This window comes from Astatotilapia calliptera, chromosome 11 (genome assembly GCF_900246225.1).
Source record: "Astatotilapia calliptera chromosome 11, fAstCal1.2, whole genome shotgun sequence".
NCBI lineage: Eukaryota > Metazoa > Chordata > Actinopteri > Cichliformes > Cichlidae > Astatotilapia > Astatotilapia calliptera.
This window is the reverse complement of record NC_039312.1, coordinates 31,778,932-31,794,179: the sequence shown is the minus strand read 5'-3', so window position 1 is coordinate 31,794,179 and position 15,248 is coordinate 31,778,932. Positions and strand designations below refer to the sequence as shown.

General features: G+C 42.2%; 1 protein-coding gene across 2 annotated transcripts in view; it reads left to right on the top strand.

The window, feature by feature from the left end:
* Positions 1-25: 25 nt before the first annotated feature.
* Positions 26-15,248, top strand: part of LOC113031613 (ubiquitin-conjugating enzyme E2 E2) — a 35,429-nt gene continuing 20,206 nt past the window's right edge. Inside the window, exons 1-3 of one of the 2 annotated variants that reach the window (XM_026183847.1) lie at positions 26-152; positions 2,872-3,055; positions 5,421-5,471. In XM_026183847.1, coding sequence (XP_026039632.1) covers positions 2,880-3,055; positions 5,421-5,471 — 227 coding nt within the window. In that variant the 5' untranslated portion in view covers positions 26-152; positions 2,872-2,879. The remainder of the gene's footprint in view (positions 153-2,871; positions 3,056-5,420; positions 5,472-15,248) is intronic. The other variant, XM_026183846.1, reaches the window with a different exon arrangement.

The window sequence follows — 15,248 nt, the reverse complement described above, 5'->3', positions numbered from 1 at the left end:
TTCCTCAGTTTTCTGTAATCGCTTTTCTGCTGCTGCTACCTCCAGTTAAATAGCAAGGACACGGGAGCGAGCAGGCGGCCGTGAGAGGATATACTTTTTTCGGTACCTTGGGATTACGACGCGGAATTGCAGCATCGACGGCCAGCTGTCAGGTAAGGTCGACACACGCGTTCAGCCGCCGTAGATCCGCGAAAAGTAACTAAATGTCCCGTAAAAAGTGTCATTTTCCAGTGAAGAAGAAGGGAGGAGGAGGAGGAAAAGAAGGGGGAGGTGGTGGTGGTGGTGGTGGTGGATGTGTGGGACGAGCCTCCCTTTGTGCCGAGGCAGGGTCACTGCTCTTCACCGCACAATGTGGACACTCCAGAAACGGCGAGGAGCCACACGTTTACCCCCCGCACCGCCACCGCACACCGCTCCGCTGGCACTGCCGCCGCTCACCGTCCTCCATCAGCCTCGCCGTCGGACGAGTCCGGCATTAACGCCTTCTCCTATGCGCATTTTCATTGAGTTTAAAACACCGAGGCCTGCTTCTGCTTCTTTTTTTCCCTTTAAATACCCCCCTCAGCGGTAATATAACGCACCCTTCTCCTCCTCCCCCCGGCCTTTTAACGTTAGCTAGCTCCCAATTATGTTTATGGTCGCTTTTGTTTTAGCCGGCCCCTTTTGTGTGCTTCACCCCCACAAATGTTGACCTCCTTGCTCTGACAAAGCAATGAAGTGATGTCTTATGCCACACACACCTCTTAACTTGTGTCCGTTGTTATTTTTGAGGGGATATACGGACCCTGGCATCTCGAAACCGGGTACGTTTCAGCCGTTGGTGTCCTTACCGTCACCGTGAAACGCCCCCCCCCCCTCATAGAAAGACGACCTATCCCCCGCTTCAGTTGATCGCTTTTATTCATTTCGTGCCTATCAGAGAGCTTAAATCTATCAGTTTTGCTTTTAAAAAATAAGTTCATGGTATTTATTCAAGCCCAGGGGCGTTTCCAGGATTTAGAAAAACAAAACAAAAAACAGGTAGCATATTGGGGGGGGGGCAGAAAAAATCTGAATCAGAAAAACGTTGAGAAAAACATGTTGGGTACCAATTTCAGGCTCATGGTGTGACATGAAAAATGGTGCTTAACCACAGATTGGGATTTATTTTAAATTTTTTTGTAAAGTGGCAACACAGTCAAAGGGTAGCAACTAACAGCAACCAGACACTGCTGACAATCAGCTGCATTCAGTAACTTCAAGAGGACAGATGCAACTGTGAGGCTTGAGATTGACATTTGAATGTGGTAAATGCATTAGAGGATTACCTTGCTACAAAGCATTTTGCCAAATTGCAGTATTTGCTCGTTGTCCGTTGCTTTGTCACTGATGGTTTGTTGCTATTGGACATTCCCATCTCTGGTCAGTCACCTCTACCTTAGAATGTCCACTTCGCACCACCCCGTCTAAATCACTGGATATGGTTTTCATTTGCCATGTTGCTGCCAGTTATGTTCTTTTTTTTTCCCCCTTTCTTTTTTGGGCACCCCCTGGTGCATGCCCGCCAATTTCATAACTTTTAATGCAACATAATTACATGAAAAAGTAAGGGCTTGAATAGAGGTGGATATAGAATAGAAAATTAGCTTCACTGTGCACTGTGAAAACCCATCAGCTGGTATTCTCCTGACATCACTGATGATCAGAAATGGAGGGAAAGTTTACTGAGATCATTTGAAGGCAACTAGCTCGGACTCTTTCTTTGATGCTTTTTAGATGAAGAAAAGAAAAGAAGCATAGGGCCTCTGCAGGACTTCATGTTACTGTAATTTGACTCGCGCTATCGGCCTTACTCCTTATCCTTTTGACTCCTTGGGGTGAACACTCATGGGTTTTTAACGCAAATGTATTCATGCAAGTAATGCAAAACTTACATCACTAGCTTTACTGCGTGTAACTTTTAACATGAATTTAATCTAAAAGGTCATTATTATTATCAGTTTGGGTTTTTTTAAATGGTTTAAAACCTCCCAAGGTGAGCTCAAGTTATCAGCTGAATCATCTGAAGTTCGGCAAGCACTGGGCAGCACTTTCATGAAATACCAGCTATTGCCACTAGATGAAGCATTGTAGGAAATTCTTAATTATAAAGATTTCCTGGCAAAAGCACAGGCAAGTTTCTTGAGGAAATGGAGACTAGAGGTACAAAGAATTGCCAAAAGTAAAAAGAACAAAACATTTTAAGTTGCCCAGAGGTAAAATGATGCCCCCTGGTGGTAAGGTTTTAGATAACTTACAAAACGTAACATAGCATAGGAAAAGTAGATTTATTTGTTTAAAATCTGCAAAAGAATATGTAAATAATTTTCAGTCGGGGCTGAAGCCACCCCACGGCCCCCACTCTGGACACACCCCTGTTCCTGCGTTGTCTTTGTCGTTTGTAAACAAATGAGCAACAGAACCAGGGTAGTGTATTGATATTTATATTTTTCATCCACAAAGAGCTTTCTGTGTCTCAAACTACTACCACATTATCCAGTAAAGAAGAGGAGAGAGTATGACACAGAGCAGTGACAGGACCTCTAGTTTGTTTTAGAAATCTAGGCCAGTGGAGTCTACCTAATGACTGCTCTGTCTGTAACCCCTAGCAGATGATTGGGTGAATGTCTCATTATATTCTTAACAGGGGCCTTATACATGTGTAATCTGCTGCACTGTAAGCTTTGACAAATGTCTTTTCATCAGCTTTCACTCTGCACAATTTTAACCCTCGCCCACACCCAGCTTTTGATTTAGATTAAGTACATTTTGCTGTCCCCAAGTCTACCCAACTATCAGACATTGTGGAAACTTGCAACCTATTAATATTTGCATGTTCATTTATTGCTTTAGGGCCCACGATGTCCAGCGAAGTGCAGAGACCAGACGACAGCCCCAGCACAAGCGGGGGAAGCTCGGATATTGAGCAACGGGAATCGGTACCTGCTGAACAGGAGCGAGAGCAAGCACAGCCCAAAAAGAAGGAGACTAAGATCTCGAGTAAAACCGCTGCTAAACTTTCAACTAGTGCCAAGAGGTAAGAAAAGAAGAGAGGGCTTGAATCTGGCTTTGAGAGCCGAGCGTTTACACAGGAGTTGTTTGTTAAACTGAAGGCCTCTCCCCCTTCTTGTGCCCCAGGGGTGTGAAGTAATATAAAAAGACTGCAGTCCCACAGGCATTGTCATTTCAAACATCCACGCGATTCAGTGTGCCGCTTAACCCACAGAAAGGAAGAAACTCACCCAGCTCTGCGCTGAGGTGTCACTGCTGTCATTTATAAAGAGAGATTCTCGTTCCAGCCTGTTTGTTCGACTGGATGCGCCTCGTGCTCCACAGCCTACACCACCACCAACACTTACCTCCAACCAGTCTTCGCACTTATTCCCAAAAAAGACAGCCGATGAGAGAATTATGCAACCACTTGGCTTAGGCCACTGAGTCTTTTTATAACAGAGACTGACATTATGAACATCTCTGGGGGGGGTTTGTAAGCAGAAAAAGCCAAAACATGGGCGGACTTCAGCGTTGTTTTTGTGCAGCAGTGCCTGAATCCCAATTTTCTGGTTATCTGTAGCAAATGATCAAAGCTGTCTAATTTATCCTCGTGCTTAATAAACAGATAATAGGAGTACTTAATCTGGTTATATTTGCGATCTAACACTTGAAATCTGCACTGTTATAAACTGTAAGTAGTTTTACTTTTACCCAAGCAAGCATGACTGATTTGCATATATTTAAGGCAACTATCAACAATTGTCCAAAACCGCAACTTCTGTTCACTTCTCAGTTTCTTTTTTTCTTGGTGGTGTGGCTGATGTGGAAGCTGCTGGCCAATAATTGACTTGTTTTAAACAGGAGGGTGGAAAGAAATCACACCAACGGACTAGTCTAAAAGTAAGAAAACATTTGGCAATCAAAGCTGAGCACAAGCTAATGGACAAAATTACATGCTCTCCATAGACGTATTGCATTTTTATTATGAGCTATTTGAAACAGTTAATTGTATTCTTAAGAAACCAAATCATATTTTTAATATCACTAAAATGTGTGGCACAAATTAGTAATTACTTCTTTCCTCGCGCGGATGTGCCGAATAAGGCTGCACTTGGCAATAACCAGTAGTATCACTGCAGGAGCGGAAGGAGAGGAGGTTAATGTGCACCTACTATTGTAGCACTGTCCACCCTCCATAATGCACGTGTGGCCCAAGTGGGTGGATGCTGGAAGTTAGACTATTTCTAACTTCCAGCATGAAGAGACTTTTACATGCTGACATACAATTATGGCTGAAAAGAAAAGTGGGTGGATATTAGGTGAAAGTGAAAAGGTGGAATTACATCATGACATATTTTGGCTCTTTGCTTCCTTACCTTCTTCACAGTTCTACTAACTCCTTCAGCCTGTTTTTAGATGTTTAAAATGTTGCACCTGCCTGTCCTCCACTCTTCATCATGCCAAACAACACACAGCAGCTTTCCACTGACAAAGCAAGCGTCTCTCCAAGTACAATCTTATTACTCTGTAACTCAAAAATCAATCAAACTGTCAGAAATATCCTTCTGTTTTCTCCCATGATGCTGATAAATCAGTGTAACCGCTTCCCACACACACACAAGCATGAGCTTGTCATGTCAATGTTGGTTGTTTGTGGAGCTTCTGAATGAAACTATAGTGAAGCATGTTCAGTTTAGTATGACTCTCATGAAAATGATCATATTAAAGCATCAATAATTATATCATCATCAGTGTGGAGAACTGTATTGCAAAGCCACACTGTTATTACACATATTACATGTCAGCAGGTTAAATATCAGGGCTGACATACAGCCAGTCATTGTCTATATGAACCTATTGCAGAACTTTCCACCTAACTTGAGGGGAAGTTCACATCTTCCCCTGACAGGGAGGGTGAGGAGCACCGCAGCCCCGATTAGTGGTGGGCACGATTGTAAAATCACAGAAAACTGTTCCCTGGTGTTGGCATTTAATAAAATAAAGACAATTAATATAAACAGTTAGTATTTTAGGTGCAGACTATCGAGGGCAGCAATGTCTAATTGCGTAGTCGACCACAGGCGTGGACACTTGATTATGATTTAAGCAGACTCGACATCAGTACTGTAGTATCATATTGAGTTTTTAGAATCTCATTTATAAGCCATTTAATAGGGGAAAAAAAGGTGTTTTCTAGTTGAGTAAACGGAATCCTAATTACAAGAAAAACTTTCTTTTAGGGGAAAGGCCAGAACCTCTTTGGAGGTCGTCTGCATCTCTTTTTCCGTTAGAGATTTGGGTTAAAGGCAACCACACCTCTTTGAAAGCTTTTGTATCACTGAATAAATGCACCAAGGAAATCTCCACTCTTTCAGATGAATTTTAATTTGCAAATCTTTCTTTTGCAGGATTCAAAAAGAGCTTGCGGAAATAACACTAGACCCACCTCCCAACTGCAGGTAAGATGTTACACATTCGGAGCATTGCTGTAATGACTCATAACCCTGAGTGTAGATGGTAAAGCTGATATGGGCAGCAGCAGCAATGTGCTGTTTTCATGGCTTTTCTCTGGGAAAAAAAAAAGGAGATGTAATGCAGTTGTGTTTTTGTAACTCACCGCATACTGCTGCTGTTTGTTTGTATTTTTTGTTTGGTGTATTCGAGTGACTTAAGGCCACTGTGGAGTTGTTGTTGCTGCTGCTGCATAATGCATGCTGCCTTTTTTTTTTCTTTAGATGACAGTATTCTGGTCCTCTGAAATGGTGGAAAACAAGTGTGCGGTGTGACTTTAAAACCTGTTTCGATTCTCGTGTGGGTCCCCCCCCCCCCCCCCCCCCCCAGCTCGCTGCGCTGGGGATTTACCACAGACAATGGTTATTATGTGCCACTGTCGCGGCTCTGAGCCCTTTGAGGAAGAGATACGGTCGCGAGCGAGCGGCAGGCCACATGTGCATCGGTCTCTGCGGACATGACAAAAGGCATACCTTTGGGAGGAAGCCAGCTTTTATTAACCCAAACCACACAAAGTGACACTGTCATTGATTGTGCCTGTGTTTATTACTGCACAATAATTACTCTCTGAATCAGCACTCGACTGCAAATTAAGAAAGAAAATGGACGCCAGTGTTTGTTGACACTTGTGGGAGATGCTGATGTTTTCTGACCACTGTGATTGGCTATATCCGTTCAGGCACCTGCTTAAAATGATTAAGGAAAACCGCTTTGTGTGACTCATCTGGCAATTTGAAATTACTACACCCTAGACGGCCTTGTTTATTGCATGAATTAATCACCCCTGCTGGGTCTCATCAGAAGCCCACCATCATTAACGATAAACATTGAGCTAACCTTTTCATTTCAGCTCACGGCTCGGTTTTGTTATTGTACCGGGGGCTAAAAGAGATGTTGTTTTTTTCCTCGAGGTCTCTAATCTATTTCACCCCCACCCCCCTCCGTCTTAAAACTAGGTTGGCTCACATGAAGGATTTAGCTTGAGGACACAGCTAAGTCATTTGAAAGTAAAATAATCGCTAGCGGAAATTTCACAGTCATCGTCTTAGTGGGGGAACTAGTTGCCTGGGAAACAATTAAGCTTCTTCAAGATAATCCTGTGTGTGTGTGTGTGTGTGTGTGTGTGTGTGTGTGTGCGCGTGTGCGCGTGTGTGTGTGTGTGTTGCCTTTCTGTATTTAAGATGACACCAAAAACCTAATAATGTGTTTTTTGTTGTTGTTGTTTTTTTTTCACGTCTGATGTAGTGAACTAGATTAGCCCTGTGTTAACAATGACGGGGGGGTCAGGTGCATCAGAAAAGCAGACGATCACAGCACAGTTTATATTCTCGCACGACTGAGCACCCAGCCGCTGCGTTTATGTCGTCATCATTTGTATGCCACACACTCATCGCTCCTCCTGGCCAGGTTAGCCTGAGAGGTTATTCAATTCATTCCCCCCGCGACAAATGGAGGCACAGACTGTTGCCCCCCCTTTCATGAGGCAGATAGAGACTTGTGTCAAAGAGATTCACTTTTGTACTTTCAGTAAATGCAGCGTTGGTGGCCATCAACTCAGGAACCATCCAGATTATTCCTCCATTTGTGTCAACGGTCAGAGAGAATTTCTCTTTTTCTATCGTACAGCTAAAAATCTGCAGTCTCCTTTGTTTCACCGACAGTCTTTTCACCTTCAGGGCAGTGGAAGGGATCCCGCAGCTTTGCTGCCTGCAAAATGGAGAGCCCGTCTTTGCATATTTAGCCTTCCTTTTTTTTTAAACATGCACAGCAGCTTTGAACTTTTTAGGACTTAAGATTAATTAATAGTACCTCATTGAGTAGGGCCTATGCTGTAGTGTATTTGAGGTGGTCTGGGCATCTGATCAGGATGGCCTCCCTTAAAGGGTTTTCCAGGCATGTCTAAGTGAGAGGACACTTCGGGGTAAACCTAGAACTCACTGGACACATTATATCTTTTGCCTGCACTGGAACCACTTCAGGATTCCCCCATGAGGAATTGGAAAGCAGTGCTAGGGAGGGCGAATACCATGGAATTTGGAATACCATGTTTAGTTGGAGTAGAAAATCAACAGATGGATGAAGAGTTTTTTTTGCTTTCCATGTTTCTGGTGCTGTGTGTGCAGAAAACTGTGAAAAATATTCCCACCTGATTCTCCTGAAATTATCGAGTTCATGTGTAAAAATGGCTCATCAGTGAAGATGTGTGCTAAGAGTCCAAATTTACCTTTCACATCTTGGGAGGTGTTGAAGATCTAATTTAGTGAAGCATCTATGGCAGGAGGTTCCCACTAGATAAATATAATAAAACACCCACACATTTTCTTCATTCCACGTTCCTGTGATAACCCTCAAAATGTGTTGTTTAAATGAGCTGCCTGTCTTGATAAATCTCTCTTACTAATGTTTCCTGTCTTTCTCTGGCTGTAGAGAGGCTGCAATATTAATGCTTAAGTTGTTTTAAAACCAAAAAATCAATTCCTATGCAGTGTGAACAAAACTGTCATACCTTCAGTGCAATGTCACCACTTGGAAATCGCAAGCCGGTATTTAAATGTGTCTCCAAGCTTTATCTCACCCTCGGCTTTGTGACAGTCTGCTTGTCACCTTGGCAGTTGTCATGCATCAAACGAACAGGAACATGTTGAAAGCCCAAGAGGATTTGACATGGCAATTATTCTCACTGTCATACACTTCAAGTATATTGTACAGGCAGCTTGTGCTTTTACACCTATTGAAGCGTATAAAGCAGCTTTTGCGACGAATTGTTTTTTTGTTTTTTTTTTTGGGGGGGGGTCCCTCTCTTTCCATCAACATGTGCAAATATTGCATTGATCTTACTAGGATGAAGTTTTGATTAGATGGGCTTAAAGCGAAGCATGAAAGGCTTATCACTAATACCAGATTTTCAAAGCCACAGAGATTCAAATGTATGCTGCCATCATCTGAAAGTGTTGCACATCTTCAGACAGTTAATCAGGTTTACAAAGGCTGCTGACCCACTGAAGGCATTTTATTTTTCATAAGCCCTTTACTCTCCAGTAACAATACAGATTATTTTCCCCATTATTTGATTCTTTAAAACAGCAAGAAAAGGTCTCATCATTTCCTAAATCCCCCTGTAGCACACATTTCGTGTGATGTGCAAAAGGTACCACTAATATTCTGGTGCATTTAGTGCTTAATCAGATTTTAATCTCAATTGTGATTCTGGCTTCCAACGATTATGCAAGCAAAATAATTGGTATAAAGTGATTACTGACTTGATTTCACTTTAATTGAGTGAAAAGGTGTGTCATGAATCAAGCGCACACCTCTCCCTTACAGCGGTGTGTTTTTGCTGCTCCCTGAAAGCCCAGATTCATTTGCTGTTTGGCTAAGCTGAAGCCAAGGTGAGTAATGTGGGATTTATACTTCAGCTTTAAACCCTTCAGAAATCCTCCATCGTAGCCAAATAACATCCGTCCGACTGTGATTTGTGATTGGCCTGTTCGGTACCGTAGTGTCCTCCAGCACACTTCTTCTGCTGCTGCCATTTTTTTTCTTTTTTAAATCCGCTAAGAGAATTTATAAACTCAAGGAAAGATATTCCACCCCCAGCTAGTGTTTTGGCACAGAAAATCCAGAACAACACAGGCGTTGTGATGGTTACATCATAGGCTCTGCATTAGGCTCGAGGCGGGGATTATACTGCGGCGCGAGCGTGGACAGCTGCACCCACCACGGACGAGTAGTCATTTGTGTTGCGCTCCTTCTAAGGCTGTAAGGACGCATGTGGAGTTGGTCAATCGTCGTCGTAGTGTAGACTCCACGGGACTACACTACGACGAGTCATAAAAAATGGGCAGGTGTGCAGACATCTGCAGAAATCACTGCACTTGCCATCTGACAAAATTTACATCATGTGAGCCCAAGCACACACTAGCATACTCATGAACATGGAAATTATAGCCAAGTGAAGCATTTGTCAACAAGATCCAAGTAGTAAAGTTTTTGCAGTTGAACCCTTGGAAGGACTGTCGTCTGCCTGCAGCTGTCTTTGTTTCTGGATCTTTCGGCGTCTCTTACCCAGTCCACTTTTGGTAGTACACGATACTTAGCTTGGCTTCAGCTTGTTGTCACTCTTTTCCCCCAAGGCACTCAAGCCCATTGCTGCCTTAGGCTCTGTTCGCCCTCATCTGCTCCCACAGTGGAGACAGGCTGGCAGGGATCAGCATTTGCCCTTGCAATAGGGGATTTTCTGTGAAAAACACCCACTAGTCAACTCCCTTTTAGGACAAACCTGTGTCCTCCACGCCTGCCTCCTTTTTTTTCTTTTTTCTTCAACTGAATTATATTTTAACGTTCAAGGAAACATACAGTAGAAACATGTGTTTTTAACATGAAATAACTGCATGTCTTTTAAGCTAATGAGAAGGTGATCATTATTTTGCTTATGATCAGCAGCTTTACTAGTGAGTGGGTTAGGGCTGCCACGATTTGTCGACTAGTCACGATTACGTCGACTATCAAAATCGTCGACGACTGATTTAATAGTCGACGTGTCGTTTGAAGCTTTGTAAGATCGCAAAAGACGCAGGAATAATAGCAGGATTTAAGAGTGTAATAACGGACTGAAACAGAAGATGGCAGCACAGCATGTACAAGGATGCCAGCTGCCGTTAAACCCCGAAGAAGAAGAAGCAGCTGTGTCCCAGAATTCATAGCGCGGCCCAGCTTAGTTTCCAACAATGGCGGTAGCTAGTTAGTTTTAATATTACTCTTATTATTCTTTCTGGGTCACAAAATAAACGTTTAACATATTTTCAGGTGAGAATGTAGCTGTGTAAACCTCAAATATCGGCTCAGTTTATCAGGACACCACATATTTTCAAAAGCGCTCCGACGTTTTCGGAGACCTCTGTTACCCACTAGCTCGATAGCTAGCCGGGGTCTAGGTCACTAGCGCCGTGAGAACACCGGACTCCCGGCAAATTGTTTTCAAACCCACCGCCGTCTTTCGCGACTCAGGTTAAATATATATGAGTCACTTAGATAAATTAAAAATGTTGTTGTTTGGCTTTTTTTTTTTTTTTTTTTTTTTTTTTTTTTTTTTTGTTCCTGAGTAAATCGGTTTGGCTGAGATTAAAGTTATAGTTTTTACACAGCTGAATAAACATCAAGCAGACAGCTGATTATCAGAAGTGTGAGATGCTGGAGAATATACTCCGGTGTCCTGTTATATTTTAGATAGCAAGGAGTTTATTAAACTTTACCGAAACAATCTGCAAATTTCATTAAAATTGAATAAACTATCATCTTGTCTTTATTTTTAGTTAGCACCTTAAAAGCTTAAAGCTGTAAGCTAATGATAGTTATATAAGAGCAGATGCTGCTGGTGCAATAAGCTGTAGTTTTACGTCCAGTGGATGATGATCTGATTAGTCGACTAATCGCATAAATAATCGGTGACTAGTCGACTATCAAAATAATCGTTTGTGGCAGCCCTAGAGTGGGTGTCACGTGTCCTGCCTCCTGCACGCTCAGTCCAGGTAATTACCTCATCCAAACCACAGAGTATTTTCAGCAGTGCAAACTCATCTGAGGCAGGCTATTTCCTGCTTTGTGAAAAAATGGCAAATGTGGAAAATATCCTGACTTAATTCTCCATAAACTGTCCGAAATTCATGTGCGAAAATGGCTTTTGGCACAAAACACAGAAAATATAGGAATCCCCACAATCTTAAGAAGTGAAAACCAATGAATACCTGTCATTTTCAATGGACTGTGTGACTAAGAACTAAAAAGCGTGAATTGTTTTCCATCTCTGCCTGAATATTACAAGTTTGAGCTACAGCTAAAGACGTTAAAACATAATGCCCGTCCAAGGCTGCAGGAACAAAGTGGAATCATTTTTATCAGCTTTATCTGCTAAATCCCTTTTCATCATCATCCCCCATCTTCCTCTTCTGCTCTGTTTCTTTAAAATACTCTGGCCAAAAACACTCTGTTCTGCTTCTCAGCTTATTCCCTGACCGATCCCTTCTTCATTTCTATCAAATCATGAGTTGTTACTACTCAGCACAGCAACATTTCAAAGAAAAATCCAACCGGGGTCCAAAACCTGCTGGTCTGGACACTGTGCCATTTCATCTCACAGTCAGTCAAACAAAAACTTCCATTACACCCTCGGAGGAGTGATAGCCAAATAATGCTCAGCTGCTTGAAACGTTAATATTAAAAGCCAGCTTTTTGTGTTAGCTCATCCACACTCAGAAACAGCTGCTATTGTTCAGCAATCACGGCTGAATAATCCGTTGCTGAAGAGCTAGACATACCAATTTCTCCTCCTGAAGCAAATCGAATAGATTAAAAGCAGGGCAGCCACAACCTACGGTGCACTTTGAGTAACAAGTTCAGCTCTCTTTTCTGTCAGGACGCATTCAGGGAAATGTAGGAAACCACTAACTGAAGTAGATAAGGTTGAGGGAAGCTTAATTAAAAAGTAGTTTAAAACAGAACAGCTTCTGTGCCGATTTTGCCGATTATAAACTAAGAGCACTTAAACAGTGTAAAAACACCCACAGTTAGTACACATTAGTACTGTTTAGTAATTATTCTTTTAACCAGATTTCTTAAAATGTTCTTGCTGCTTAAGTATCAGTTTAACAGTATGTCTGTGTTTATGCAGTACATCATAAAAGACGTCATAAAAGCAAAATCTAGGAAACCATTTGTTAACCAGACGGCGGGCTAGGTTAGAGACTGAGAGCCACTGCCAGTCCAACAGCTAGAGATTGCTAACCTATTCCTAGAGCTCCTTGCCACCCCTATTGTGATTTACAGTTTCATTATGTATTTAAAATGCTGATGGAGTAGACTAGTCGCACACAACCGACCCCAACGTAGGCCTGGGCATAAAGAACCATACCTGCTATGACCAGGTCCCTCCTATATTTTCAGATCATCTCCCTGCACTTTGCTCTTTCTCATGGTAAACTCTCAAAATTTGTTTGGCCATAAAGCCTTATTAGGAGTATTTTTATGAGTAACTTAACTTACAAAAATAGGTGCACGTGTTTATCTATGAAAGTCACCGCACTGCACATAATTACAAATAATCTCTCAGCGCAACCTGGCAATGCACACCCTGATTCAAGGGGTCTGTGTGTGTGTCTGTGTGTGTTCTCTACACCGGCAAACACATCAGTTATATGCTCGCTACCTCAGCAGCTGTTGTTGATTCACTACATCAGATGTCTTTACTATTAGAGGAAGACTTTAAAATACACTCAAATGAACGATTAAAATTAATGTCGTCCTTCAGTCTCAACAGAATCTTTCTGTAGAGCCAGCTGTGCAACATAGGAGGTAGGACTGTCTATAAAGATAATAAAAATATATGGTTTACACAGTTTGTTATGTTAAGCAAACAAAGACACTAAAGCAAAGTTTTCCTGGCTTTTCCTGCTTGCTTACTTAAGAAAAGTTTATGTACCGTAATTGTCAGGCTATAAGCCGCTACTTTTTGCACAAGCTTTGAACCCTGCGGCTTTTAGTCAGGTGCGGCTTTTCTATGGATCGTCCATGAGCGGATTTGTTTTGTTTGTTCCGCTGTTGTACGGCACTACGTTGCCTGGCGGAAGGATCGGGGTTCAAGAGTGGTATTTTGATCACATGTCCATCCGCCAGGCAACGTAGTGCCGTACGAAGTAGCGCGAAAAACAAACTTCAAAGTAGCGCTACGCGTTCAGCTGGAGGCGTGGATGATGAGCGGCGATAAACTTGCGAAAAGCAAGTTATGCTCAACTCCACCGGTGGATTCTGACAGCGTGGAAAAGTGTGAAAACATCCACAATCACCAACGGATTTCGAAGGGCTGGACTGCTACATGATGGAGAGGAGGACACCGCTACGGCCCTTCTGAGGGTGTTCGACTCCGACACTGACAACGAGGATTTCTTTGGTTTGTTTTGAAAGTGACAACGAAGGAGAGAAGCGGAGAGTGGATGACGAAGCCATCCTGAACCTGTTCGTTTCCTGGAGAAGAGGACTTTGGTGGTTTTAGTGCGCAGGAAGAAGAGAAAGATGGTGGTGAATGACTGACTTTTCTTCTTGTTAAAGCTGTGTCACTGCACCTCAGCCTAAAAGGTAGTCCGAATCTATTTTTCTGGTGTGCTGTAGGTTATTGTTATGTACTACATTTGTTACTCATTTATGAAGCACAGTACATGTTTTGTACTTGTAATTACCGGTACTTGTACATATACCTAAAAAGTTATGCAAATATGTACCCATAACTTGTTTTTCAAAATATTAATAAAAGGGGTGTGTCTCCAAACAGCTGTCTCTTTTCCTGACAATTACATATGATAAGTCAACATTGAAACACCTGCGGCTTTTAGTCAGGTGCGGCTAATGTATGTACAAAACAGGATTTTCCCCTGATTTTAGCTTGTGCGGCTAATATTCAGGTGCGCTCTGTAGTCCGGGAAATACGGTATGTCCCTCATGTTTCTTCACTTTTTTTTTTTTTTTTTTTTTTTTTTGTTATAAACAAAATGTTAAAAATGAATAAATCCTGATAATTTTCCTTCTGTGAAAGGTGGAATGTCATGGAATCTTAAATTACTCCTTTTATATTCGGATTAATATTCTTGCTGCAGCTTTGTTTCCAATTATACCAACAAGTATAACTGATAATTATAACAAAACATCTGCTATTCTTAAATGTTAAAACTTCAGCTACTTTCTTGTTATGCAGGTTTTACACTGTTTTCTGACACATTCAAGACTAGATTAACGAAAAGGTTATCACTAGGTTAGTAAAAAAAAAAAAAAATCCCGTCTTGCAGGCCTTGTTTGCTGCTTGCTTGGAGCGTCAGCTAGCTGCCTCACGTCTTTCTTCCTTTTGTTTGGGTTTGAATTACAGATGTATTACATGGCTGACCTTTGGAGCAAATGGTCTTCTTTGGTCTATGCATTTCCTTTTGTGTTGACATGATTCCAGAACTAAGCTGTCACTGCTTGACGATATCGGGCAAGCTGTTAGAAAAATGTCCCTTTCGCACTGCATCACATGCTTGCTGGCTCACAGCCTTAACACGAGTACGCACCTCCATCATCATCAAGACTCTCACAGAAATGAGGCTGCTGTTCTTGTAGGTTCTGACCTCTAATTCTCTTCTCGTCTTGGTGTCTGAGGTGGCTGTGCATTGGTTTTGTGCCGTGCCCCTCGGGGGATTATGTGTGAGTGACACAGCCAGCATAATTTTTCATGGCGTTAACATTAAGCACAGCAGGGAGGGCTTATCAATATTCATTAAGGGGCGGAGGGACCAGAGGAAAAGAGACCGGGGTGGGCTCCAGGAATACCTCCCGGGTGTTTGAACTGATAAACGTATTGTGTCTGGAAGCATCAGTGAATTATTATTGGTGTGATTTTAGTGCTATGATGTGCAGCAGATAAACAAGCACCTTTTCTGTGCTTCAAGGTGTTTCCACTGCTTACCTTTATGAAGTGTTTCTTCACTGTGTCAGCCGCCCAAATACAGAGACAGGCTGGATGACCGAGGAAAAAAGACATATACACACACACACCATCTGTCACTGGGGTCAGTCATTCACTCTGTGATGGATTTGTTGTATTTCTGTGCTAATTTTGCATGCAGAGTGTTTTGTTTTTTTTATGTAGATACACTTGCGTTATTTGCATCCTCCGGTCAAAAAAAAATACATCATCCTTTTTG